This window comes from Lethenteron reissneri, chromosome 27, assembly GCF_015708825.2.
Source record: "Lethenteron reissneri isolate LAM-NWPU_2019-01 chromosome 27, ASM1570882v1, whole genome shotgun sequence".
NCBI classification, from domain to species: domain Eukaryota; kingdom Metazoa; phylum Chordata; class Hyperoartia; order Petromyzontiformes; family Petromyzontidae; genus Lethenteron; species Lethenteron reissneri.
In genome coordinates this window covers 15,630,479-15,657,821 of record NC_083805.1, presented here as the reverse complement: position 1 = coordinate 15,657,821, position 27,343 = coordinate 15,630,479, and the positions used below count along the sequence as shown (strand labels likewise).

Genomic DNA, 27,343 nt, shown 5'->3' with positions numbered 1-27,343 from the left:
ATAGTACCAAGTGACATGAGATAGTTAAGTGGTTGTGCACGTGGAGGAGAGCGGTTTCCGTGTAATGGAGTTCGCGGAAACCCGACTGGTGGAGGGGATAGACTTGACTTTTAAACAACTTTTATTGCCGCCAGCAGCAACAGCACTGGAGGCGATTTCGATATGAAATACACAAAGTCACCAGCAAACAAATAAAAATAAGCGCTACAAAGCCACGCGCTGTGGCGCTAAAAGCACCGCGCACAACACGGAATAAAAGTCACGCGGTGGTGGTGTTCATCGCGCACGCCGCGGTGACGAGCGAGCGCTTCAGAAGGTGAACACGAGGGTGCCGTCCACGCTGGTACAGAGAGGGGCTCTTCCGGCTTCCCAGCGTTCGACGTGGAGGGGATAGAGAGAGTGAGAAGCGACGTAGGAAGATAGGCGGGTGTGATCTAAGCATTCAAGGAGTTTGGAGAAGTAGGAGAGTAAGGAAATAAGGCGATATTGTGCAGAGATGGAAGGATCTATGGAAGGCTTTTGAGAAGGGGTAGGATAATAGCGTTTTTTAAAGGAGTTGGAGGGAAGATGTCAGATGAGAGGGAATGGTTTAAGTGAACCAGGAGGAACGGGAGGATAGTGGAGATGGCAGATGGAAGCAGGGAAGGCGGTAGGCGATCAAGGGAGGAAAAGGTGGGGTGAGTTTTGGTGGCGATGTTTGACAGCTCCAAGATTGAAGCGGGGGAAATGGTATTTAAAGTAGATGAAGAAGTAGGGGGAGGAGGAGAGGGACAGGTAGGTATGGTGCTGACAGGAAGGAAGGGAGGTAGTGAGGTGGATAGAACTAATTTGAGTAATCTTACACTATGAGATCTCTTTTACCAGTGGCAAAATATAGTAGTAGGTTTTTACCCTTTAAAACTGGTACAAAACTGACACCTTTATTCAAGGCATCATGTTTGCAATAACCACAACACAAGTCAAAAAAGCAAACAAAAAGAAGCAACTCTGATAATGACTGTGTTTGAGTTATACGCCTTCTGGTGTCATCTGGTCCAACACCAATGGGGACTAGGCTCTAAAGAAAGCCGTCTCGGGTGTGGACCAATCAACTTCAAGGACAGTGCATATTATTATCATTATAAGAGTTGCTTCTTTTTGTTTGCTTTTTTGACTACTTGTGTTGTGGTTATTGCAAACATGATGCCTTGAATAAAGGTGTCAGTTTTGTACCAGTTTAAAAGGGTAAAAACCTACTACTATACTTGAGTAATCTTCTCCAACAAATAGTTGTAGAGGACTACAGGGGAGGGGGCAGAAGAAGAAATGGCAGGTAAGAGTGGAGAAAGATGTAGCAGAGTATTTAAGGTAGAAAAAAGCAGAGCACGGTGCACGGAAAGGGAAGAAATTAGAGATATAAAATAGGATTGGCAAGTGGCCTCCAGTGTAGAAGTAAAATCGGAAAGGAAACGTAAGTAGAGTGGGAATCAGGCGTGGGTAGGGTCTTCCAGGTTCGCTCGGCTTTGCCTACAAGGCAACGGTGAATCTTTAGCCCAGGTGTCAGCCAAGGCCTAGGAGGATGATTCGTAGGGGTGAAGGGCAAGCAGAGGGGCAAGAACGTCGAGTGAATAGAATGGTGCAGAATGTAGGATGGATGATGCTTTGTCTGGGTGGAGGTCGGCGAAATCAGATAGGGGTGGAAGGTAAGCGGAAACCAGAGAAAGAAGTGCAGAGTCATCAACGGAGCGTAGATTTCGGCGGAGGCGAGGGGAGGTGAAGGAAGGGCTCGAGAGTGAGGGGGATGGAATTGAGAGTGTCATGGTTAGTAATTGGTGATCGGATGGAGGACGAGATATACTAGGGCATGGGAAGCTGAGCAAGCAGAAATGAAGATAAGGTCAAGCGGAGGAGAGGAGACAAGGTGTAGGTTGAAGGAGCTCGTGGGAGACAATAAAGTCGAGGACGTAGATGGGGAAGTAAGGTTGAGGTTCAAGTCTCCCAGAAGAATCAGCGGAGATGAGATAGGAAGGATTGTGGAAAGAAGGCAACCCAAGTCGTCGAAGAACGAGGAGGGCTGACCAGGGGGGGGGGGGGGGGGGGGTGGTAAATGATTGGAAAGAAAAGCGTGAAGAGAAAGATAGTTGAAATTCGAAAGAGGGAAAGGATGGAAAGGCAGCAGATGGAGGCGAGGGGTTACAGGTGGAGGAGAAGAGCAACCCAATGCCACCACCGAGCTTGCCAGAGGGTCATGGCGAATGGATTAAGTTGGTGCAGGATGTGGAAAGCGCAGCTGGAGTGGCAGTGTTCAATGTGGATATGCAGGCTTCTGTAATTGCTAGGGCTTGAAGGGTTTTTTTTAAGGCGTCTAGGGTGGATGCGGGCTTGTTACAGACTGAGCGGGAATTCCAGAGGCTTAGGTGAATGGAGCTGATGGGTGGAGGGAGCAGGGAAGGGGAGTGGGGGGGCAGGGGTTGTTCAGATCGTGGGGGGATGGCGATGAGTTTAGAGTCACGTTTCGTAAATACGGGTGGCGTATAGAGGGTGGCCGATGGCGGGGACGGGTGGTAGGAATTTGGGGATATAAGGGAGTAAGCGATTTAGGCGGTGTGGCAGTAGCTGGTGAGGATCGGGGCGTGGAGTGGGCTATCTGCAGCGGGAGCCATCGTGCCTTGTGACGTAGTGTCTTGTGACATCATCTCTTGTGACGTCGTGCCAGCGAAGGGCTTGCAGGTTCATGCAAAGGCACGTGGAGAACAAGCGTATTTCGGTGCCGCGGTGGCAAGATGTTAACTACCTCACCTGGTATACAGGAGGCCGTAGATTCGATCCCTACCATGATGCCTGTATATTAGGAGTTTGCATATTCTCCCCATGGTCGCGTGGATTTTTCTCCGGGTCCTGCTATTTTTCCATCCGCATTTAGAATCAGCATGTGTTTAGAGTTTTTGGTTGCTATAAATGTTCACATGAAGGGCTACTTCGTTGAGACATCTTTTGTGGCCAGGTATCTTCTGAAAAAGAGCTACATAGGTTAGTGGGCCTTCGCCTGGTAAAATAAAAAGTTAAGTTTATACAAAATAGTTTTCGTTTTTAAAAAATTGTTTTAGTTGAAATCTCACACGCCCATGGGTGGAATTCTCACTAGATATTTTCTGGAATGCTCCTTCTTGGTTGTTTCGGTAAAGTCACGTAGAAGGCAAATACTAAAATAATAAAAATAAAACAATAAAATACAAGAGAATTATATTTTATTATGTTTTACTTTCATTATTTCCCTTCTACGTGACTTTACCGAAAGAACCAAGAAGATGAATCCCTGCAGTCACGAAAGCTCTAAATCGAAAAATTCCGGAATGCTGCTAGGCTGGTGTGGAATAGGGATAATCAGTGCAAAGTATGCTTATCTATAGTAATCCTAAATTATTGTACCCTCTATTCCTACAATCCCACGAACACGTTCGTAAAACATATATACATATATACGCAGTTTCATGAGGACAATACAAGGCGAGATGGATGTGGCGTGCCAAACATACTTCCCGCGATATCATTCCCTACTGTTCACTTTATACATGCACTTTACGCGCGCACTAAGTCTCTTAAGATCAGTACGAGTTCGGATTGCCTGGGGCTGTGCAGCAGTAGCAATAATTGCATCAACAACTGCGGTAATAGTGACTGCAGAAACATCTACTCCTACATTGTCAACAGCGTCGGCTTCTACATTATCTGCAAGACAATTATGAGCTGCAGAAATTGCATATGAAGCGGCAACATTTGCAGCATTAGCGGAATCAGCAGCAGTAACCTCAACAGCGGCATCAGCAACATCATTTTACGTAGTTTTTTTTCAGTACGGTAAGTGGCGGAATGTGCCCGTTATAACGTGGACGGTGCCCGTTATAACGCGGTTTTGGAACAGTCGACGACAAACTACATTCTTGAGCTGGTATCACACAGTACGCGGAATGGTATCCCTCTCTCATCTGTTCCTCCAGCTGTGTGTGTGCGTACATCGTATCTCGTCAAACTTAATAATTATAACGTATTATACATTATTCATGGGGAAACAGTGTTAGCTTAATGCGTGTTTCGCTTAACGCGGCCCTTTTCAGGAACGCATGTACCGCATTAAATGAGGACTTCTATATATATAAAATCTCGAATCTGTCTGTCTGTCTGTGTGTCGCCGGACCATACGCAGTTTCATTGGACGGCGGTTGCCCCTGGCAATGGGTAGCGACGCCTTCGCCGCGGGGTGGACGCCATTTTTAATTCCCGTTAAAAATAGGCGCACGCATTAACACGCGACTCTGAGGTAAATTCATCAAAGTTTCACGTCCTCTTCACTCCCCCCCCCCCCACCACAATGTGTGCAATTACTATTATAGGGTCGGTAGATTATAAAATTATAGCGATTAGACAGTATTATTGTAGCGCGGGGGGGGGGGGGGGGCGGCACCCGTACCCAGCCTCAGCCGAGTGAGCAATTTAGGCGAGGCCGGAGGCTCTGCACGGTGCTAGGCCTCGACACCCACCACGCGACTCTGAGGTAAATTCATCAAAGTTTCAAGTCCTCTAGAGAGTGGTGAGGGAGGGAGAGTGGTGAGGGAGGGAGAGTGGTGAGGGAGGGAGAGTGGTGAGGGAGGGAGAGTGGTGAGGGAGGGAGAGTGCTGAGGGAGGGAGAGTGCTGAGGGAGGGAGAGTGGTGAGGGAGGGAGAGTGGTGAGGGAGGGAGAGTGGTGAGGGAGGGAGAGTGGTGAGGGAGGGAGAGTGGTGAGGGAGGGAGAGTGCTGAGGGAGGGAGAGTGCTGAGGGAGAGTGGTGAGGGAGGGAGAGTGGTGAGGGAGGGAGAGTGGTGAGGGAGGGAGAGTGGTGAGGGAGGGAGAGTGCTGAGGGAGGGAGAGTGCTGAGGGAGGGAGAGTGCTGAGGGAGGGAGAGTGGTGAGGGAGGGAGAGTGGTGAGGGAGGGAGAGTGGTGAGGGAGGGAGAGTGGTGAGGGAGGGAGAGTGGTGAGGGAGGGAGAGTAGTGAGGGAGGGAGAGTGCTGAGGGAGGGAGAGTGCTGAGGGAGGGAGAGTGGTGAGGGAGGGAGAGTGGTGAGGGAGGGAGAGTGGTGAGGGAGGGAGAGTGGTGAAGGAGGGAGAGTGGTGAGGGAGGGAGAGTGGTGAGGGAGGGAGAGTGGTGAGGGAGGGAGAGTGGTGAGGGAGGGACTCAGCCTCAAAACGAGTAACTGGTGTGGCGTATTAACATCGCCACTGAGGAGACAAAGGCAGCCGGGCGTGGTGGATCCAAGTCCCGGGCGAAGCCGGGTAGTACAGCTAGTTACTGTATAAAATTCAGGAACAACAAATGCAGCAGCGTTGACATAGCAGCATCATCAGCAGTAAGCCGCTGCCGTGTCCCTTCCCTTGAGAATCGTTGAGGTCCCGCACCGTCGTGGAGTTACACGTGGACAAGATCAGATAAAGAAAGAGAGGCGACCACCAATGATGAGTTGTACACGCTGCAGTTTATTGGGCGAGTGCGTGAGCGCCTCTTGCGTCTCACTCATGGGGCCCCCACGTGCGGCTGCGATGAAGAGTTCGTGACGCAGAGACTCATCATCAGCAATACAGAGCCACGTCGTCAGCAATACAGAGAGAGAGCAGGAACTGAAATCACGAGCTCTCTAACAAACCCAGGGGACCACGCATATGCCATTGATTCATTCATCCAGGATTCAAAAGAGAGGCGGTGGTCAGTAGTGTATCGCTTTGTGGAAATTCCGAGGACATTCTGGCTCTTGCCGTAGGAATGTAGAATTTCCACCGCTGCTTTGAGGCGCAAAAGGGGATGAGTGCCACCATACAACCATTGGAGGAGGAAGGTGGGAGATCCACATTTCACATTCTCGTGGCGGGGGCTGTTTCATTCAGAGGACAACCAACGGTTGGGCTTCCCGCAAAAAGGTACTCGTTTTAATGGCATTAACGGACTCATGGGCCGAGTACATCTTTGAACATGACCACAGCCCCAACATAAAAAACTGATAAACACCAGTCGTTAGTTTGACACATTCAGACACGGCGGCAGTAAACAACTCTCACGCGTTTCACGGGCATGAGAATCAGGAGGTTTTTAACATCGAGATACCTGGTGTACCGGGGCTCACACAACCATGAGTCAATCTCTCGCACTGCCCATCGTTCAGCTGGAGTTGTCTCTTCACGGTTTGGTCTTCATAGCGACTGAAATGCGACTATGACTTAAGCGAGAATCGATGCACATCCACCCCACCCGCCCCTCTCCAATCCACCCCCTTGCGATTCGATGCCACGTTTCAATGATCGAATCGATAATTATGTTCTCGTTATGTGTTTGGATGTCGTGTGGGGGACACGGCCAGGGTTGAATGTCGGGGTCATGCAAGGGACCACGCCAAGATAAATAATTAAATGAAGGCGCTGGGAAAGAAAGGTGCGAACAAGGAGATTGGGGGAGAATCCCCAAAAGATACAGAATGGCGGGAAAGAGCAGTGAACTGGTGACGATAGGTCCACTACCTCGTACAGGATGCAGCAGCTCGTGGGTTCGATCCCGACCCTGACCACCTGTTGTATATTTGGAGTTTGCGTGCCTCTCTCTCTCATCATCATCATCACGGTGGCTAGGATATGTTAACTACCTCGCCTGGTCTACAGGAGGTCGTGGGTTCGATCCCGACCCTGACGCCTGCTGCTGTATATTTGGAGTTTGCGTGTCTCTCTCTCTCATCATCATCACGGTGGCTCGGAGATGTCAACTACCTTGCCTAGTATACAGGAGGTCGTGGGTTCGATCCCGACCCTGACGCCTGCTGCTGTATATTTGGAGTTTGCGTGTTCTCCCCGTGGATTTTTCTGCGGGTCCTCCGGTTTTTCGCTCCAAATTTAGAATCAACATCACGCGTTTAGAGTGTTTTGGCGGCTATACATTTACAGGTGATCGGCCACTTCATTGAGCTATCATTTGTGGCCAAGTCGCTTCTGAAAAAATAGCAATATAGCTCAGTGGGCCTTACCTGGTAAAATAAAAAAAAGAGTTTATAGGTGAGGGACAAGGGCTCGGGGCTATGGGAAGAAAAGGCTAAAGTCACCCATAGTGTCCGTGCCCTGCACGAATCCTCGCTGTGCCTGCCCTGCCCTGCGAGTGTTCATGTTGTTGGTGTTGAACGGAAACAATCCAGCTGCCTTACCAGGACTACTCGTGTGGACTGCATTTCAAATGCATTGCCCGTCTCGTTTAAGACTGTCTCGTATGTACTGTTGCGTTTGTGTCGTCTTGTTTCATCGTTTGTACCGTCTTGTCTGTATCGTCTCTATTCCCGCTCGTTCGCCCACTCATTCGTTCCAACCGTTAGCCTGAAGGATTCTTTTCCCTATATAGTTTTCACCGAATCGAAAATAGTCAATTCTTACACCCACGATCTGGTGTGCGTATCGTGAGTATAATAACCGACTGCATTGGATGCATCAATTATACATTAATACCTGTGAGTTGACATTCAGTCTCTTCGTGGTCTCCTGCTCACCACCGCCATCAATGTTTTGGCTTCTCTGCCCACTCTCTTTCTCAGTGCGTGTGGAGTCTACGCATTGACCTGTGGTATGGACGGGAGTGAATTGATTGTGAAGAGTCTATGCACCACACGTAAGTCCGGTCCAGAGTCGAATCACGCACCTGCTCATTTCTGAGTCAAATCAAATGTTCTGTGGGGTGGATTGAGGGGACTTGAACCCAAGTGCCAAGCTTCCAAAAGACCCATTGGTTTCATGGTTCGTAGTTAGATCACGTCGGGAATTCACAGTTCGAGTTGCACCAGGCGAGAGTGGCGGTGCTAATCCGCTCAGTCACTGCTGCGTCACCATTCGGAGTGATCACCAGGGCTTTACGCAACATTTTGTGTGCGCGTGTGTGGTTATCTCTGACTGACGTGGAGTGGGGTTTCTGAGCTTGTATTGGTGCTGCAGTTGAGGTCACAAATGTCCCGCATCAGTCACCATCCAGCAAAGTTCCAAGGGGATGGCCCCGTACCGATACAGAGCGGTGCCTTCAGTTGCAGGGCAGCGCGTGCTGCAGAGGCCAAGAGTGGCCAAGAAGTCCGCGGTTGTCCGTACGTTGTTTCTGTTGGAGCGGGTGGAGCACAACCTCTTGTAAGCCTGTGTCCTGATGTTAACTTGTTGACCGAATAAACACCATCGTGACCTGCACCAAACGTTACCGACGTTGCGGCTTGTATGAGCCTGCTCGTTGCTTTATGCAAATTCAAATCGAAATCTACAGCAAATCCCAAATAACTTAAGACATTTAATAACGACCATCACATCTCGAGTCCCGCATAATGTGAAACAATCTACAAACACTACCCCCTGCTTACGAAATACACTCATTTTAAATTAAACTGTTCAAACATAAGTTGACGGTTTGGTGTGTAGACCCTAAGCATATATGTACCCAAGCATATATGTAGCACGGTTGGCTACGTACGGCGCGAAAGAAGTTCAACATACATACATACGTACCCGTACTGATCGGCACCATGTTACGGCGCCATCTTTGATGAACGTATCTTGGTTACCATTATGAATCTATGTACACATTTGTGTGTCCTTCGTCAATGCTGTACATTCCCTTTGCAATACAATTGCCAACTTAAAGGAAGACGCGACCCATTAAACTGCCAGCTGTTGTTTTACAGACAGGCCTGCACATCTAGGCTTTGCAGCCTTGGCTGCCTCGCGGTTTAACGTTCTTAATGCGAATACAAAACAAAAAAATTCACAGCCACGTGCCTTTCACGTGTCTAACGCCCTCTAGTGACGTCACAGCCGCAATCGAGCCCCTCGTCGCCTACGTCAGGATGCTCGCTGCATGCTCCACGTTCGTCTGCCGAGCCCAGCTCAAGGAGGGGAATTTGAAACCCATACTCATGGCACACGGAGATGTGTCCGGATTTGATGATTTTTTGGGGGGGTTATTTACAAAGCAGATTTCAACCACCTTATTACCACGAGTAGACATGGTTACTATAGAATAATACAATAGACATTTGGGTTGGGTCTTCCTTTAAATCAGCTATGATATATTCAGCTACATTACATCTGGGCTAATGAGCTGTGGGGGTAATGGCCTGGACTAGGCTAGACTCGCTAGCTAGATTTGAAACGCGTGAGTCACATAAATAGGCTACACATCGACACAGAGCCCAAACAGACAACGTAGGGTTGGTTATGCTAGAGGCTACGTCATTACCATCACACACAGGACCACACACACACCAAACTCTATATTTTTCTAGATCAACTAGGTTACACTATAAATCTTTTAAACATATATATTTTTTCAAGGGTTACACGTCCAATTTACAGCTTCAATACACTTGAGAAAATAATGTCGCCCAATGTCCAGGGAAGTCTCACCAAATCTCAAGACTTTTATCAGGAAGAGCTTGCATTGAGATGCTTGGCCAATTCCAATTTTAGTCTCGCAGAACGCAGTGCCATGCTTATGTGTATGAATATAGAGTAGAGCTGGCGCTATAGTTCATTTTTCAAACGGGCCAAGCCTTCCTTGAGCGAAATGAGACCTCGTTGACACCACGCCAGGTGGAGCGCGGCTCAGCTGACAAGTTAACAATAGCCCCTTAGGCCAGTATACACATCATCATCAGTAACTATCACGTATATTCCCACCACTAGCTCCTCCAGAAAATTCTGATTTCTCTCCATAGGACGATCACTGTTGACTTCCTGCAGCATAGTACGTTTTTATCGACCACAGAGGGATGATGACGGGTTGAGTCGACACTCGGCTGATATTTACACTCGTGATCTTCAGGTTGTGAGCCGAGTGCTGTGACCGCAGTGCCGCCCAGCCGCGTTGTAACTTTTAGGGCCAATGTACCAGCTACTACTATCGACGCACCTCTGCCTCACCGATCTGTCCTCCTCCTCCTTGCAACCTTGAGTTCTCACACTCCTTGCCCATTTTGCGCCTTATAACCATAAATACCAAGCCCATTCCCTCTCCATGACATTCACGGGTGACGTGTCCCAGTCACGAAGTCCCACGTTGCTGCCGAACACATCTCCTGGGTGTTGGCACTCGACAATGAGAATTAGTCGCCTTTTCATGCATGGGCTTGCCCCCTGCCTTCATCTCTTCCCCTCTCTCATTTCGCTCTGTCCTTCCAGTGCCACTGTCGTCCAGCAATTAAGGCCTCGTCTCTAGACCCTACCAGTCAACATCTGCTCAGTGGATGATGGTTGCTCCTTCGCTTCTGCTGCCCCCTTTCTCTGGAAGTCCCCTTTTGATCGTAATTCGAACTACACCCTCCACGATTCAAGTCCTGGCTCGAGAACTTCCTCTTCTGCACCTACGATTGTACCGCCTCTCCAACCAATGTCGTCCGTGCTATTCTCATTGCACCGTAGCCGTGCCCTTCTCGTGTCTGCCTCCGTGCTCCATCGCCCTCCTCCCAGTCCTCCCATTCGCCAATTCCTCCGCAGTAACGCACGGCGCTCCACGCGAATCCACGCGGTGCACCGTCGACCGCACCGTGTCGCAGTGTTACCGTGTTCTGTGTTTTAAACAGCCATCGCCGTACAGTGGCACTGAGCGGGCCTGTACCGTCCCGCTAGTGAGGGTGCCCGGCAGGTGGCCCAGGCCCGCGCCATGGATGAGGACACGGGGCGAGCCGAACATGGGCCGGTGTCCCAGGTGCACATGCGCCGAGTGCTGCGCCTGGGCGTGCGCGTGCGACACGTGCTGCTGCTGGGCGTGCGATGGCCCGGCCCGGTACAGGTACATGGCCGCGGCGGCCGCGGCTGGGTCCATGGCGGAGAGGTGCGGTGGGTAGAGCTGGAAGGCGTGGCCGCCCGCGATGGCGGCCGCCGCGGCCGCGGCCGCCGAGAGGTTCGTGGCGGCGCCGGGGTTGTTGGGGAAGAGGCGCTGAAGGGCGCCGTACGTCCCGGCCTCGGCCAGGAACTCCAAGCCCACGGCCGTCTGACGTTTCCACTTGGTCCTGAGGGGCAGCCGGCAAGGGAAGGAAAGAAGGAAGGTGGACATTTGAAACAGCGATGGTCGGTTGCGCAGCAAGGTGATTGGAACCGCGCACTCGGGATTGCGACGAGCTGTCATCGTTCAAAAATGTTGCACGCGGATGAAATACGTTCCCGAAAATCACCGAGCCGATCGATCGCTTGAGTAGTCAATTCTGTCTCGACTGCAATCAACTGGTTGTGCAACTGCTTGCAACCGGTTATGATTCATTTGCACTCAACCAATAATGATTGTGTACGAAATATTCTTATTTGTTACGTGGAGAAACAGATATGTGATGGAGACGTATCGTATGCGTATATATTTGTTACTTATATTCCCCACAACTGCGCGAATGGTGCTTTCAACTGATCGTTACGGTGTGGAAACCCCAACTTTATATGTTGGAGAACCAATCAGGTTTGAGCCCAGCACTGGCACACACCATCACCACTCCTCGCCTTTGATTTCCAACAATTACACATTCCTGCAGAGGGAGCTGGTAGGAACGTTGGGTTGCTCAGTCAATGGCCAGGGTCAACGGCAGCGTGGTGTATTCCGCAAATATGGCCGACTGTGAGGGCGGGCACAAGCCGGCGTGAGGAGGTTAAACGTTGAGTTTTATAAGGGCACCACCGGGTGACCAGCCCCTCCCCTCCCCACCCAGCCCTAGCCCTCCCACTCCCCACCCAGCCTCACCATCCCCACCCAGCCCCTCCCCACCCTCCCTTCCCCACCCAGCCCCTCCCCACCCTCCCCACCCAGCCCCATCCCTCCCATTTTTGGATGCACGACGGACGGACAGACGGACACAATAATCCCCTGTGGGCTGGTGGAACCAGGTGGTTCCTGCTTGATGACAGAGGCTTGTGTTTCCTCGGAAACGTCCTGATTTAGTTATGTTTATTTTATTTTCACCTACGTGACTTTACCGAAAGAACCAAAGAGTCTGGGTAGCCAAGATCATTCATGAAGGTCATTGGGCCAAAACTGCAAATGTCCTTGCTGTGGCAGCACCAACGTTTTGGAACAGCCTTGTATCCTCCCTTAACATCATACATTTTCCTGCAATAATATTATGAAGCAGTCGATTAGTGGCAGATAAAAGGCACCATTTGCCAATGTGATTTGTAACTTTGATCCTTCACCTTGTATCGATAGTTACATTTTAATGTGCAATATAATTGACAGACTGTGTTGTTGTCTTGGTGTGGTCTGGGACTGTTGTTGTTTTGCTGCCTTGCCCCAAGCATGCATTCTGTGTTGACAAATCGGCAGGAATGTATGTGCTTGTGCAACTTGTACTTCTAGACTTTATATTCATTTATCTTCAGTGACCTCACTTTTTCTCTATCTTGCTCTTCTTATATAGTTTATTTTGTATTCTTTGTTGATGTAACTTGCTGACCCGCCCCTACTGGACATTTGTGCAAACGAGCTTCCGAGCTCATCAGATTCCTTCTCCTCCTCCAATCTAAATGAGATTATGAAAATATGATAAATTCTGGCTTGTACCCAGATGTTAACCTTGAGTGTAGCGAGTTGATGTTCTCAGCCCCGTGGCTGCACAAATAAACATGGAACATTTTCGATTTAAAGTTTTCGTGACTGCAGGGATTCATATTCTTGGTTCTTTCGGTAATAAAATAATATAAATATAATATTAATAATATAAATATTATATTTATATTATTTTATTATTTCCCTTCTACGTTACTTTATCGAAAGCACCAAGAATATAAACATGGAACATTTGGTTTTTCGTTCATGTTGTCTTCTCGGAGTAAAAAGACAAGCAGTACTCTGATGTTGATTTACGAAAGCTCCGCTGAGTCCCAAGGCAATTTTTCAGAGGGGATGGGGGGGGGGGGCTCTGCATTGGGATGTTTGGCCAGTTCTGGAAAACAACCCAACTCGCGAATGAAAGGGATAACATTCAAAACTGCTGCACAGACCTCCTGTCCGCCTTGCCCAGACCATTGGGATTGGTGACTTTCACAGATCTCTACGTGATTCAATAGAGTGCTGCGATTCAGGGTCACAGTGAATGCGGATACAGTAGGTTCGAGTGGCTTTGCAGTGGTCACGTGAACACATTGCACACGAACTAATATGGGAAACATTGATCCGGCTGTTACAATGCCATAGTCCGGTGGTAGGGAACAGTCTGTCTATATGACGTCCACTGTTTACTCACAAAAGTGATCATCGATGTGTTGACCCTGAAGCGATGCTGGTGATAATGATTGAGTATCCCCCGATATGGTATTATAACTCATAAACCTTTCGATTGTATCGCTCTAAGCACAGTGCACCCAGACACGCACGCGCACAGCTTAGCAAATGTCAAAGTGTGAGTGCGTGTGAGACAATGTGAATGCATAGTGGGGAGCGGTAGTGCAGTGGTAAGCACACTGCGCTACGAACCCTGCCACCCAAGTTCGATTCCCGCTCACGGCAAACATCGGTGACGAATATCTGAACCCATCGTCGACCTCACCTAGGTCGACTCAGCCTGAAATGAGTACCTGATGCGTGATACTGGCCACCCAACGCCCCTCGTACGCCGTGCGAGCCTTCGTAGGTGCCCGCTAACAGCACTTGCGTCAACTGCATTTGTCGGCTACATGGGGGATATTTGTCTGCGTTTACATGTGTTGAGGAATGGAGTGCTGACGTCAGGTCACACTCGCCTCTGGGGGAATGCCGTCAAGGAAAAGTGACGTCATGCCCCCCCCCCCCCCCCCGGGGTATTTGAGGGGAGACCCGTGACGTAGACGGGGTCTTCGCCGTGAGCCAGAGGAGAGTGAGTGGTAGGGGAGTAGGGGGCTCCGGGATAGAGGGTAGAGAGCCAGGCTAAAGGGGGGGCTGCTTTACCCGGCTGGCCGAGTTGGCTGAACCCTCGGCCAGTGCTGTGGGAAGAGCCCGATAGCCTGGTGGGGTGTAGGGAACTCCCAGTACCCTTCCCCTGGGGAGATTAGTTACTAACTCTGTGTTAACCCCTTCCCCTGGGGAGATTAGTTACTAACTCTGTGTTAACCCCTTCCCCTGGGGAGATTAGTTACTAACTCTGTGTTAACCCCTTCCCCTGGGGAGATTAGTTACTAACTCTGTGTTAACCCCTTCCCCTGGGGAGATTAGTTACTAACTCTGTGTTAACCCCTTCCCCTGGGGAGATTAGTTAAGAACTCTGTGTTAACCCCTTCCCCTGGGGAGATTAGTTAAGAACTCTGTTAACCCCTTCCCCCGAGTTAGGCGCAAGCCCTTAAATAAAGAGTTGGCGTCAGCCCCTACACGACTGGCTTCAGCGTCCTTCTTACCACACAACACATGTGAGGGGCAGTGGAGTGTGTGTGTGTGTGCGTCAGGGCTGCAGATGACACGGGCAGCTCAGGTACAGGGAGCTCAGATAGGGGTGAACTCGATGGCTCGGTGTTCAGCGGCTTCACTCGACTGATGAGAAGTGCGCAAGGATTGAGGGGAGAACATTGGGTCACCGCGGACTCGGAACGCTCGGAGCTGATGAGAGTGAAACAGCGGCTGCGAACGTGCGCCGTCTCCGCTTAGAAAGTTCAGAAACACGAGCCAGTTCCCCATCTTTATATCCCCTGATTTTCATAACCGGTTCGGCTTATGGTTAACGGTGTGTGTGCGTCACAACGTGATATATCTGGCCCGCATATTGCGTCAATAAAAATACATGTTTAAAAAAAAGCGTTCAGAGGCAATAACAACGCAGAGACACTAAGCGCTATAAAACTGTGCAAGGATTATGCTAATTATTCACTCAAGAAAAGGCCCAGCCAGGGTTTTTCAACTCGGGTTCTGAATTGCAATATTTGGCCAAATTCATCAGTGAGTGTTTGGCCTCACGTGAGGGAGCAAACAGCAAACCCCGGAGAAACCTCCAGCCATGCATCAGAGGGGATGACACTCAGCGCTGGGTTCATCTGACCACATCGCAGCCCCACAGCCTACAACGACTGGCAATCCCTGTTGGTCACCCATCCCAAGCTCAAGCTTGCTGTAGGTGTGAACACGTGGAAAGGTGGCGTAGACGCTCGTTCGTCCAATGAGAGGGCAGGGTTCTGAATATGCATGAGGTCGAACCCATAGACCCCTCCCCGCCCCCATTTATTCACAACTGATTTGGGGATTATCCCCAATGAATTCACAGAGACTCCCTTCAATACCCCCCACCGCCTACCTACTACAGTTGCAATGGCACGGCCCACTGTCACACACACACGATGGATGCTCGTGTTTCGTGTGTGGAGATGTATTCGTTTGTCGTAGGTCTTGAGTCCAACGCAGGCAGACGAATTTCATCGCGAGTTCAATGCTAGAAGACAGCTGTGAAAAGTGGTTGGTGTTGAACCGAGAACTTCTTTCGCGCCGTACCTTGGCTCCTCCCACCCTCAGCCAGTATATATACAAATACGGTTTTCTTGGAATTTCTCTCACTTGATACAGCTATCGTGCTGTGACTGTTCCACCTGAAGACGGAAGCTTGTGTTGCCTCCGAAACGTCGTGATTTTATTTAATTTTTAGTTTACTTTTATGAATTTTAAGTTTTTTACCTACGTGACTTTACCGAAAAAACCTAAGAATATGAATATATATCCACATTTATTTGATATTTTTCTTCTGCAGTTTTGATTGAAAATGCAATATTTGATATCTCCAAAACCTGATGCGATAGACAAAAACTGATGCCAGATTTGGAATCAGCACCCCAAAATTACCTTAAAACCGTTGGAATACCCTATGCCAGAAAAAGTGTGTTGACCAGTGAAATCCACAGTTGTGCTGTACGATACTTCCCGCAGCTCTCTGCTCCCCCCGCGTTAACCAACCCACATTTAGCAGCGTGGTGAATAAATCCGATTCCACAACGCCGCCGCGCCAGCACGAGGAGACAAGAGGCCTTCATCCAGTAGTGGAGTGACACGGGGGTGAACATGTACACGCGTGCAACCCCCACTCGCGCTGAACAGGCCCCACCTGTGCCCAGCAGCGGCAGTAGCAACAACAGTCGCCATTCGCCACGAGACGTTCTTTAGATTGTTTCGCTGCGACACATTTCCACGTGACAAGCCAATTTGTGGCCAGGTTGCTTCGAAAAAACAAATTAATGCCTCGTTGGGCTTTACCTAATGAGATAAAACATTTTATTTAGTTGTATTTGTATATTTTTAAGCGATGCGTTTACCTTTACGATACTCCGATCGTGGTTTTGTATTGTTTATTGTTGAAACGTCCCGACCCGCTTCGACTGTATATATCTGTGTAAAGAGCTTTATAGCTCATCGGATTCCTCCAGTATAAAAATTCTGAAGTGGCGGTGACGTCACCATGGCGGGCCAGGTGCACTCCGTGGCCGCGTGTGGAAGGCTCCCTGATAGGTCACGGGACTGACCCAGCAGGTGCCATGGGTTGACTGGTTTTAGCGCCCGGCGCTCCGCTCGTTGTTGTGAGCGTCGCTCCTTTGCCCTCCGTTGTTGTTGGGAGGGCGAATGCCTCCAACTGCCCAGTAGCGTCCTTCACGAGCCTCCTCCATAGAGGAGCACACAGATAAAGTCAAAGGTCGCCCGTATAGCCTGAACAGACTGTTGGGTCAAGTGCTGTTAGCGAGCACCTATGAAGGCCGGCACGGCAAACGAGGCGATGGGTGGCCAGCACCACACCCGGCCGCCTTTGTCTCGCGGGTAGCGATGTTTACATACCACACCAGGTACTCATTTGAGGCTGAGTCGACCTAGGGGAGACTGCACCGATTCAGATCGTCGTTACTGGTGTTGATCGGGAAATAGAACTCGCGGTCGCCGGGTTCGTAGCGCAGTGCACTGCCGCACACGTGCACACACACACAAGTGCACAAAGACAAAGATCCCCCATATAGCCTTAACAGACTGTAGGGGCAAGTGCTGTTAGCGAGCACATATGAAGGCCGGAACAGTACACGAGGGGGTGGGTGGCCAGCACCACGCTCGACCGCCTTTGTCTCCCTGGTGACGATGTTTACACACCACACCAGGTACTCATTTGAGGCACACACACGTGCGCACACACGTGCACACACACGTGCACACACGTACTCACGTACTCACACACGTACACACACACGTACTCACACACGTACTCACGTACACACACACGTGCACACACACGTACACACACACGCGCTCATACACGCACTCACACACGTGCACACACACGTGCACACACGCGTGCACACACGCGCGCACACACGCGCACACACACGCGCACACACACGCGCACACACACGCACTCACACACGTACTCACACACGTGCACACACACGCGCACACACCCACGCGCGCACCCACGCGCGCACCCACGCGCACACACACGCGCGCACACACACGCGCACACACACGCACTCACACACGTACTCACACACGTGCACACACACGCGCACACACCCACGCGCGCACCCACGCGCGCACACACGCGCGCACACACACGTGCACACACACGTGCACACACACGTGCACACACACGCGCACACACACGCGCGCACACACGCGCGCACACACACGTGCACACACACGCGCGCACACACACGTGCACACACACGCGCGCACACACACGTGCACACACACGAACACACACACGTGCACACACACGTGCACACACACACGCGCGCACTGCACCCGCAGCGACGGCGCGTCACTCACCTGCGATTCTGGTACCAGGTCTTCACCTGCGTGTCGCTGAGGCTCAGCGAGCTGGCGAGCTCCATGCGGTCCTGCACGCTCAGGTACTTCTGGCGCTCGAAGGAGCGCTCCAGCTGCGTCAGCTGGTGGTCGCTGAACGCCGTGCGCGCCTTGCGGGGCTTCTTGGCGCGCGACTCGCGGGGGCTCTCGCGAGAGCTGCTTGCGCCGCTGGTGCTCGAGATCTCGCGCTCGCGCTCGGCAGCAGCAGCAGCCGCAGCTGCAGCAGCTGCCCCGGCCGGGTGGGTGAGCCGCGCCACGCCAGACACGGCGGCCAGCGAGGACGAGGAGACGTCGCGGTCGAGCGGGTGATCGAGAAGCTTGGAGGAGCCTTCACGAGGGGGCAGGGGAGTGGCGCAGGTGGGAGGGAGGGAGGAGTGAGTGAGTGAGTGAGTGAGGAAGGGAGTGAGTGAGTGAGTGAGGAGGAAGAGGAGAGGGAGGAGTGAGGATGAGGAGGAGGATGAGGAGGAGGAAGAGGGGGAGGAAGGGGAGGAGAGTGATGGGGAGGAGTGATGAGGAGAAGGAGGAAAGGGAGGAGTGAGGATGAGGAGGAGGAAGAGGAGAGGGAGGAGTGATGATTAGGAGGAGGAGGAAGAGGGGGAGGGAGGAGAGGAGAGTGATGGGGAGGAGTGAGGATGAGGAGGAGGAAGAGGAGGAGGCGCGCGCATTATTTTCGCAATAGATCAGCAGAGACAGACAAGATGAGAAGCAGCATACCTGCATTACGGACAGCGGGTGCAATCATATCTGAAAGATTACTTCGAAAAAGTCAGGGTTAGATGTATTGGACATTTGAATGCGAAAACAAGAGTCTGAATCTTAACTATGGCTCTGTTTGGGACAATTAAATGCACCACAAGAAGTCGGGGAAGACGGCGAATTACGTGACACCCTGAGCAGTTTGAACAACTGGTTGCAACTCGGAGGAGAACTAAAAATCAGAGAGTCTGAATATTTATTTATACTGGAGGAATCCAATTAACAACACAACTCTTTTTCACAGATGCCCGGTAAATGCAAAGCGCTTGAGCAAGACAGCTAAGTGGATGGAAAGCCATAAACACCGACGTCTTTGAGAAAAGACAAGGAGGCTCGCAGAGAGAGAGATCAGCAGCCAATTCTTGCCTGGTCTCTCTGCAGCATTCGGTCTCACGAATAATTACACTGGTCAACACAAAAATAAAAATGTTTCTGGCCTGGACTTTTGCAGATGTTTTAGACTAATTTCAGGGTGCTGATTCCAAATCTGATATCACATCTCATTTTATGCTATCGGAATACCCCATTTTCATTGATTTTACCCGAAATTAACTCTGTCACTTATGATTGCAAGTTGTTACGAGTCAGTGACAGCTTTAGTGTTAAAATATGGTGCTGCATTTTTAGGATAGTGTGTTTATAATATAATTTTATGTAGATATCCACATTTATTTAATATTTTTCTTCTGCAGTTTTTATTGAAAATGCAATATTTGATATCTGATGTGATAGACAAAAACTGATGCCAGATTTGGAATCAGCACCCCAAAATTACCTTACAACCGTTGGAATACCTTATGCCAGAAAAAGTGTGTTGACCAGTGTTATTCACAGTCTCCATTTCCATTATGGATCCACTACTGGATGAAGCCCCCCACCCCTCCACCTCTCCCTCTGCTCTGCAGCGGTCGGTGTGGGGGTTGCTGGACCACACCAGCGGTCAACATCGCGAGGCGCCACGGTGGCTAGGAGATGTTCACTACCTCGCCTGGTATACAGGAGGTCGTGGGTTCGGTCCCCACCCGAATGCCCTGTATATTTGGAGTTTGCGTGTCTCTCTCTCATCATCATCACGGTGGCTAGGAGATGTTCACTACCTCGCCTGGTATACAGGAGGTCGTGGGTTCGGTCCCCACCCGAATGCCCTGTATATTTGGAGTTTGCGTGTCTCTCTCTCTCTCATCATCATCACGGTGGCTAGGAGATGTTCACTACCTCGCCTGGTATACAGGAGGTTGTGGGTTCGATACCCACCTGGATGCCCTGTATATTTGGAGTTTGCGTGTCTCTCTCTCATCATCATCACGGTGGCTAGGAGATGTTCACTACCTCGCCTGGTATACAGGAGGTCGTGGGTTCGATACCCACCCGGATGCCCTGTAGATTTGGAGTTTGCGTGTCTCTCTCTCATCATCATCACGGTGGCTAGGAGATGTTCACTACCTCGCCTGGTATACAGGAGGTCGTGGGTTCGATACCCACCCGGATGCCCTGTAGATTTGGAGTTTGTGGTGTCTCTCTCTCCCCATGGTCGCGTGGATTTTTCTCCGAATCTCCAGTTTTCCCCTCCACATTTAGAAATATGCCTTTAGAGTACTTGCCTGCGTTCAATTTCCACTCAATAAGCGACTTCATTGGGCTATCATTTGTGGCCAGGTGGCTTCTGAAAAAGAGCTACGTAGCTACCTGGTAAAATAAAATAAAAAGTCTAGTTTATCACTCGCGTCGTTGCGGAGAATGCAATTAACACAATAAATAAGCAGACTGTGTCTGCTGAACTTATTTCACAACATACGTAGCCAACCGTCCTAATCGGAGGTGCAGAAGTATTCACGCCCAAAGCTGTCTCTACACACAAACAAACAAACGTGTCCTTGGTTCTTTCGGTACGTGACTTTACCGAAAGAACCAAGAATATGAATCGCTGCAGTCACGAAAGCTTTAAATCGAAACAAACGTGTGTTTACACCCGCCCGCCCGCCATTAGCTACGTCAGGAAATGCATCATTTAAGCAGCATTAGTTTTACACAAACCGTGGACCGATTCCAACATGCAGTGTCTCATCAACAGGGCCAGTGCGGGCTGTTGAAGGTGGCGCAGGAGGAGGAGGAGGAGTCACGCTCGGACCGACTCAGGTAGAACTCGCAAGTTAACCGTGACCTGCAATCGAACTCAGGTCAGCAGGGTTTCGAGTATTCGGCTGCGATAAATTTCCACACGATAAGCCACTTCGGTGAGCTATTACGTGTGTGGCCAGGTCCATTCTGAACAAGTAAACCCGTAAAAACAAAGTTTTTCACTATAAATCCTTTATATGCGTGGCATCGGGGCGGCTAGAGTCCTCTCGTCCTCTGGCTTGAGATGGCTGCCACCTATGGGTCAGATGATTGTCTGGCAGCATTAAACAATTCGTAATGAAATATTTATTTATTTTTCCCTAAACAGGGTAAAATTTTTTACAAAATTTTTCACGAAAATGCATTGTCACGCACGACGAGTCTGTGTGCAAAATGTCAGCTCCATTGGATCACGGGAAGTGGGTTAAAAAACGACCGAAAGGTTTGCACGGTCCTAAGCAAGCAAGCGAACTTAATATAAAGGATTTAAAAAGAGCTTTCTATGTATCTCGGTGTGCCTTACCTGGTAAAATAACACATTGTTTAGATCCTCACTCGCGCCGTTGTGAATAATATAATGAACAAAATGAAGCAGACGGTCCGTTTCATTCCCAGAGCTGCCAGTAATGCGGTTCGCCAACCACTGCGCCACCGCTCCCCTCCGCAGGGGAGACAAATTGAAGACGAATATTGGTTCTAGATTTGAAGCTTTCGTGACTGCAAGGAGTCATACTCTTAGGTTTGTTCGGTAAAGTCACGTAGGTAAAAATTTTTAATTAATAAAAGTGGCTGTGACGGTTCCACCTGAAGACGGAGGCTTGTGTTGCTTCCGAAACGTCGTGAATTTTTTAATTTTTTAATTTTACTTTTATTAATTTAAATGTTTTACCTACGTGACTTTACCGAAAAAACCTAAGAGTACGAATATTGGTCCCACTGAGGCTTCTTGGCAAGAGTCCTGCCTGATCCCCCACCCTCCACTCCCCATTTAGCCTTTTAGAGACCACAAATAGGAGCAGGTGCTGTAGGCGAGCACCTGTTAAGGTGCCAAGGTAACGCACGTGGGAGTCGTGCCGCCAGTCCACCTTTGTCTCCCCCACCCCGCCCCCTAGCGCTGGTGTTCCCACACTGCGACCAGCTTTTGTCAAGGCGCCCTTCCCCCCCTTCCAACCCAGCTTAAATATACGCTCCAAGCATGGTGCTGATTCATTCAGACGCTGTCTCCCCGACAGACCTGGTCTTCACCTGAGGACGGCTGCTTGCGTTGTGGCCGAAACCTCGTGATAATTATTTTATTATGTTTTATTTTATTATTTTATTATTTCCATTATACGTGACTTTACCGAAAGAGCCAAGAAGATGAATCCCTGCAGTCACGAAAGCTTTAAATCGAAAAATGCGACCAGCTTCTCATTTTAAGACTAAAGCCGACCTCGGGGAGACTCTGTGTTGCTTCCCACCACACGACATACTGATGTTACCTACCCCCATAGACCGGAGCGCGCACAGCGTGAACCCCCAGCTGTACCGTCCAGCAAAGACAAACATCCTCCGTAGAGCATTAACAGACTGTTGGGGCACGTGCTGTTATAGCGAATAGCACCTATGAAGGTCGACACAATGTACGAGGGGGTCGGTGACCAGCGCACCACGCTCGACCGCCTTTATCTCTCCGGCGGTGATGTTTACACACCGCACCAAGGACTTATTTGAGGCTGAGTCGACCTAGGGGAGGCCCAGGACCGGTTCAGATAATCTTCACTGTTGTTGGTGGCCGTAAGCGGGAATAGAACTCAGGTCGATGGGTTCGTAGCGCAGCGCACTGACCACTAGACTATAGTGCTCTCCACACACACACACAGACAAAAATCCCCCATGTAGACAAACAGGCTATTGGGGCAAGTGCTATTAGCGAGCAGCACCTATGTAGGCCGGAATGGAAACACTAAGGAGTGGTGTGGCCAGAGCCACACCCGGCCGCCTTTGTCTCCCAAGTGCGAATGCTACTCACGTTAAGGCTTGGTCGACTTCAGGGAGACCTAACTCCGGTTCAAGATAGTCATGATTGATCCCAGCATGACAGTGTGTATTTATCAAAAAGGAATCCGAGGAGTTACTGTCGGGGGAAAATGCGTTTGCTCTTTGTTCTGAGTTAGGCCTTCAAGATTCTGGCAAGCCCTTGATGTCTTTGGCCGCTCTTCTATTGGGTAAATCCCTCACAGCAACACAACTTTATATGCCAATTCAGTTGGTAATAAATTATATATCTGTGGCTGTCTTCATATGTACCGCAATGGCAGCACTCGTGCCTCGAAGCAAGAAGAGCCTGGGTTTGATTCCCGACTCAGGCACCTTTCTGTGTCGAGTTGGTATGATCTCCCCCTGTTCTGCAGAGTGAGAGAGAGTGAGTGGAGTTTGTATGATCTCCTGTTCTACAGAGTGAGAGTGAGTGAGTTGAGTTTGTATGATCTCCCCCTGTTCTGCAGAGTGAGTGAGAGAGTGAGTGGAGTTTGTATGATCTCCCCCTGTTCTGCAGAGTGAGAGTGAGTGAGTGGAGTTTGTATGATCTCCACCTGTTCTGCAGAGTGAGAGTGAGTGAGTTGAGTTTGTATGATCTCCCCCTGTTCTGCAGAGTGAGTGAGAGAGTGAGTGGAGTTTGTATGATCTCCCCCTGTTCTGCAGAGTGAGAGTGAGTGAGTTGAGTTTGTATGATCTCCTGTTCTACAGAGTGAGAGTGAGTGAGTTGAGTTTGTATGATCTCCCCCTGTTCTGCAGAGTGAGTGAGAGAGTGAGTGGAGTTTGTATGATCTCCCCCTGTTCTGCAGAGTGAGAGTGAGTGAGTGGAGTTTGTATGATCCTCACCTGTTCTGCATTGAGAGAGAGAGTGAGTGCAGTTTGTATGATCTCCCCCTGTTCTACAGAGTGAGAGAGAGAGAGTGGAGTTTGTATGATCTCCTCCTGTTCTACAGCATGCGAGATTGAATGGAGTTTGTATGATCTCTCCCTGTTCTGCAGAGTGAGAGAGAGTCAGGGGAGTTTGTATGATCTCCCCCTATTCTGCAGAGTAAGAGAGAGTGAGTGGAGTTTGTATGATCTCCCCCTGTTCTGCAGCATGAGAGTGAGCGAGTGGAGTTCGTATGGTCTCCCCCTGTCCTGCATGTTTTTTCTCCGCGTTCTCCGGTCTTCTGGCATAGCTAACACAAAACAAACAAACCATACAATGTAACTGGTGTTGGCCAAACACATTCCCAATGCTGAAAAATGCCCTTCAAATGACTCAACGGGGATTCTGGTTAATCGCCTGATGGGGATGGTTATTGTGATCACCAGCGAAACGTCGACATGTAAATGTTGTGGGTTTACTCTCCAACACACCGGTGTGCTGAAGTAGTAACTAATTAGCACGTTTTGTTTACGTGACAAACCTTCGTAATTGTTTGCGTTGCGTGGTGGTGGGTTTAACGAAATATTTATATTTACGCGCCCTAACCCAAGTTTTTTTTTTTATTATGGATAATTTTGGTCGCGAAAGCCTCCTTCTACGCGTTAAACTCAACTGGGCTTACACACACACACACAGCAACAACATCGCCCCCTACTGCGACAACATTGGTAGGACCCTCCTTAAAAGGAGTTTTGGTACTCTGTGAGGCTTTTCCTGGCTCACAACGACGCCGACGATAATGATGATAACAATAATGGATAGTCTGTGCGAGATACAACGTGTTGCACACAAGACACGCTGACAGGACCGGAGCTCATACGACATTCACGTTTGCAACCTATATTTTAAAGCATTTTTTCCCTAAACACGTCTTAGAGTATGGTTTCGCGATTCGGAAATCGCCACGTCGAACGGGAACAACTGAAAGGCCGCGTGGTCGTGCGGAGTCTGGAAAACCTGCCCCAGACTCGACGCGAGAGAAGAGAGCGAGAGAGAGAGCGACATGGAGTAGTAAGAGAGAGGGTGGCAGAGAGGGGGTAGAGGAGAGCAAAGCGAAACATATTTGTGAAATATTTCATTAAAAAAGGGGGGAGGAGGGTTACGTAAAGCAAAACATAAAAAACCGAAATGATGAACGAAGCAAAGTGCCGACTACACCGATCATCTTCTTGTTTCCTCTGATCGTAAAAAAGAGAGAGAGCGAGTGATAGGCAGAGTCTCCATTGCGAGAGCGGCTACTGCCGCTGTTGCTGCTGCTGCTGCGATTAACACAAGGCGCTGGCAGCAGTACAGGTGAATTCCATAGTCACAGGTGAATCACACAGAATAATCTCACAATCCCAGGTGAATCCCAAAGGTGAATCTCACAGGTGAGTTTCACAGTCACGGGTGAATCTCACAATCCCAGGTGAATCCCAAAGGTGAATCTCACAGGTGAGTTTCACAGTCACGGGTGAATCTCATAATCCCAGGTGAATCCCAAAGGTGAATCTCACAGGTGAGTTTCACAGTCACGGGTGAATCTCATAATCCCAGGTGAATCTCAAAGGTGAATCTCACAGGTGAGTTTCACAGTCACGGGTGAATCTCACAATCCCAGGTGAATCCCAAAGGTGAATCTCACAGGTGAATTTCACAGTCACGGGTGAATCTTACAATTCCAGATGAATCCCAAAGGTGAATCTCACAGGTGAAGCCAACAGAGACGCAGGTAACTCTCGCAGTCACAGGTGAATTCCACAGTTGCATCCCAGTCACAACGCCACCCCGCAAATAAAACCAAAAACTTGCTAACGGTAGCAGTCTCATGAATGGACCTGCCGCCGCCATGGCAATGTGGAAATCCCTACAATTGACTCCAGTACACAAATGGAGATGCGCGCCGGCCCAATGCGCACCCGGTGCAGCACCTCAAGTTGGGCCGGATTCACACGGCGACATCAAAACGGGGAAGTTGAGCCATCGATGGCCCTTGAGATGTTTCACCATCGTGTGTGATGGCTGATGGAGACGCCGGGCGCGTTGTCGTCCAGAACTCGTCTGGCATAGGAAGCAAGGGTGGCACAATCGGGTTTTTCACAATCGGGTTTAATTGTCTTTTTATATTAAACCCGATCATCTGAGATTGGGAGAAATCCGGTTGAATTGGTTCTAATTGCAGAACCGCACTTCGCCAACTTCTCAACGATGGGCTTCATCCATTCCAAGCTAAGGAACTCACTGGCGCCCACGATTGTGGAGAAGCTCGTGTTCATCAAGACCAACCTGCCCACCGCATTCTACGACTACCCCGTGCCCGACGGCCCCGAGTACGATAGCAGCACCGACGAGGAAGCAGCCTAAGCCTTGGATCAGAGTTTCGTATTCATTAAACCAGGTTTTAAATCCCCGAAATCGGGTTTAATTGTATTAAAGAAAAAACCCGATGCCTGCCGCTGGAAAAATCGGGTTTTTTTCCACCCATGATAGGAAGGAACGTTCGTCAACAACGGGTGACGCGTGTCCCAGAGTGTCGTCAAGTTGAAGATGAGAAATGTTTCGGCGACAGATAGAATGTCACGCAGCAGCCCTCCTGGCGTGTCCGCAGGGTGCATTTAAACGCGTGCGGTTGCAGTGTTTACAGTCCCGCAGGGGCTGGCACACGGACGAACGGACGAGGTGAGAACGTGGCCACCGTAACTCCCGCCTTGAAAGTTTGGAAAGTGAACTTGACACGGTCGAGTTCCAGAAAGTGAAAAGTTTAGACCGGTGCCGCGTGACCAAATGTCCTCTCAGACTTCAGCAGCAGCAGCAGTAGCAGCAAAAAAACACAAACACCTTTCATTTGTGACACCAGAACGCACCGTGCAATGAAAGTCACAGGCAAAAAGTAAACAACAACAACAACAAGAACAACAACAGAGAGAGAAAGAGAGAAGCAATCTCCTCTGCGCAGTAACGACCTTGTTAGAGAAGGCGGACATGAAACGCCGCGGCGCTATCAAAGTCACAGCGGAATATATTGAGCTGCGAAACACAATTTGGGAGAACAAATGAGAGAGAGGCAATTCCATATAACAACAAAAAGAACACAAATCATAGGCAGTAACAAACGCATGGAAGTTGTGAATAAGAAACTGTCACATTGATTATATCTAAGCCGCACATTTTTTTTTCTCTCTCTCTCTCGGAGGAGGAGGAAGAAAGGTGAAAGCTAATGCGATGGAGCCTGCGGAATGAAAGTGCGGTGTCATTTTGGCCATAATCTCTCACCGCGGAGCCAAATCCATAACCAACAGCAGTGTAACTCAACTGTGATGACGAGGGTGGCGCTTTCTGTTGCAAACATTTGTACCGTTGTGAAGCATGCGATCAGTCGAGCGAGGGTGGTCGGTGGGGAAACCCAAGCCAAGCTACGATCAGCCGTCCTCAGGTGAAGAACAGGTCTGTCTTTCCGACAGACCTGTTCTTCACCTGAGGACGGCTGCTTGCGTTGGGGCCGAAACGTCGTGAGAATTGTATTTTATTATGTTTTACTTTTATAATTTTATTGTTTCCCTTCTACGTGACTTTACCGAAAGAACCAAGAAGATGAATCCCTGCAGTCACGAAAGCTTTAAATCGAAATTCAAGCTATGATCGTTACCATTAAAGTTGAGGAGAGGAGGTGGCGTCTGAGTTGAACACGTGTGCAGGGTGGAGCAGCATCAGGATGAGAATCACAATTTGTATTTATACTGGAGGAATCCGATGAGCCGTGAAGCTCATTT

At 49.7% G+C, this 27,343-nt stretch overlaps 1 protein-coding gene across 1 annotated transcript in view; it reads right to left on the bottom strand.

The window, feature by feature from the left end:
• Positions 1–27,343, bottom strand: part of LOC133348458 (barH-like 2 homeobox protein) — a 99,161-nt gene that overhangs the window by 49,764 nt on the left and 22,054 nt on the right. The window contains exons 3-4 of the mRNA XM_061561274.1: positions 17,738–18,104; positions 10,602–11,018 (exon numbers count right to left, since the gene is read on the bottom strand). Coding sequence (XP_061417258.1) covers positions 10,602–11,018; positions 17,738–18,104 — 784 coding nt within the window. The remainder of the gene's footprint in view (positions 1–10,601; positions 11,019–17,737; positions 18,105–27,343) is intronic.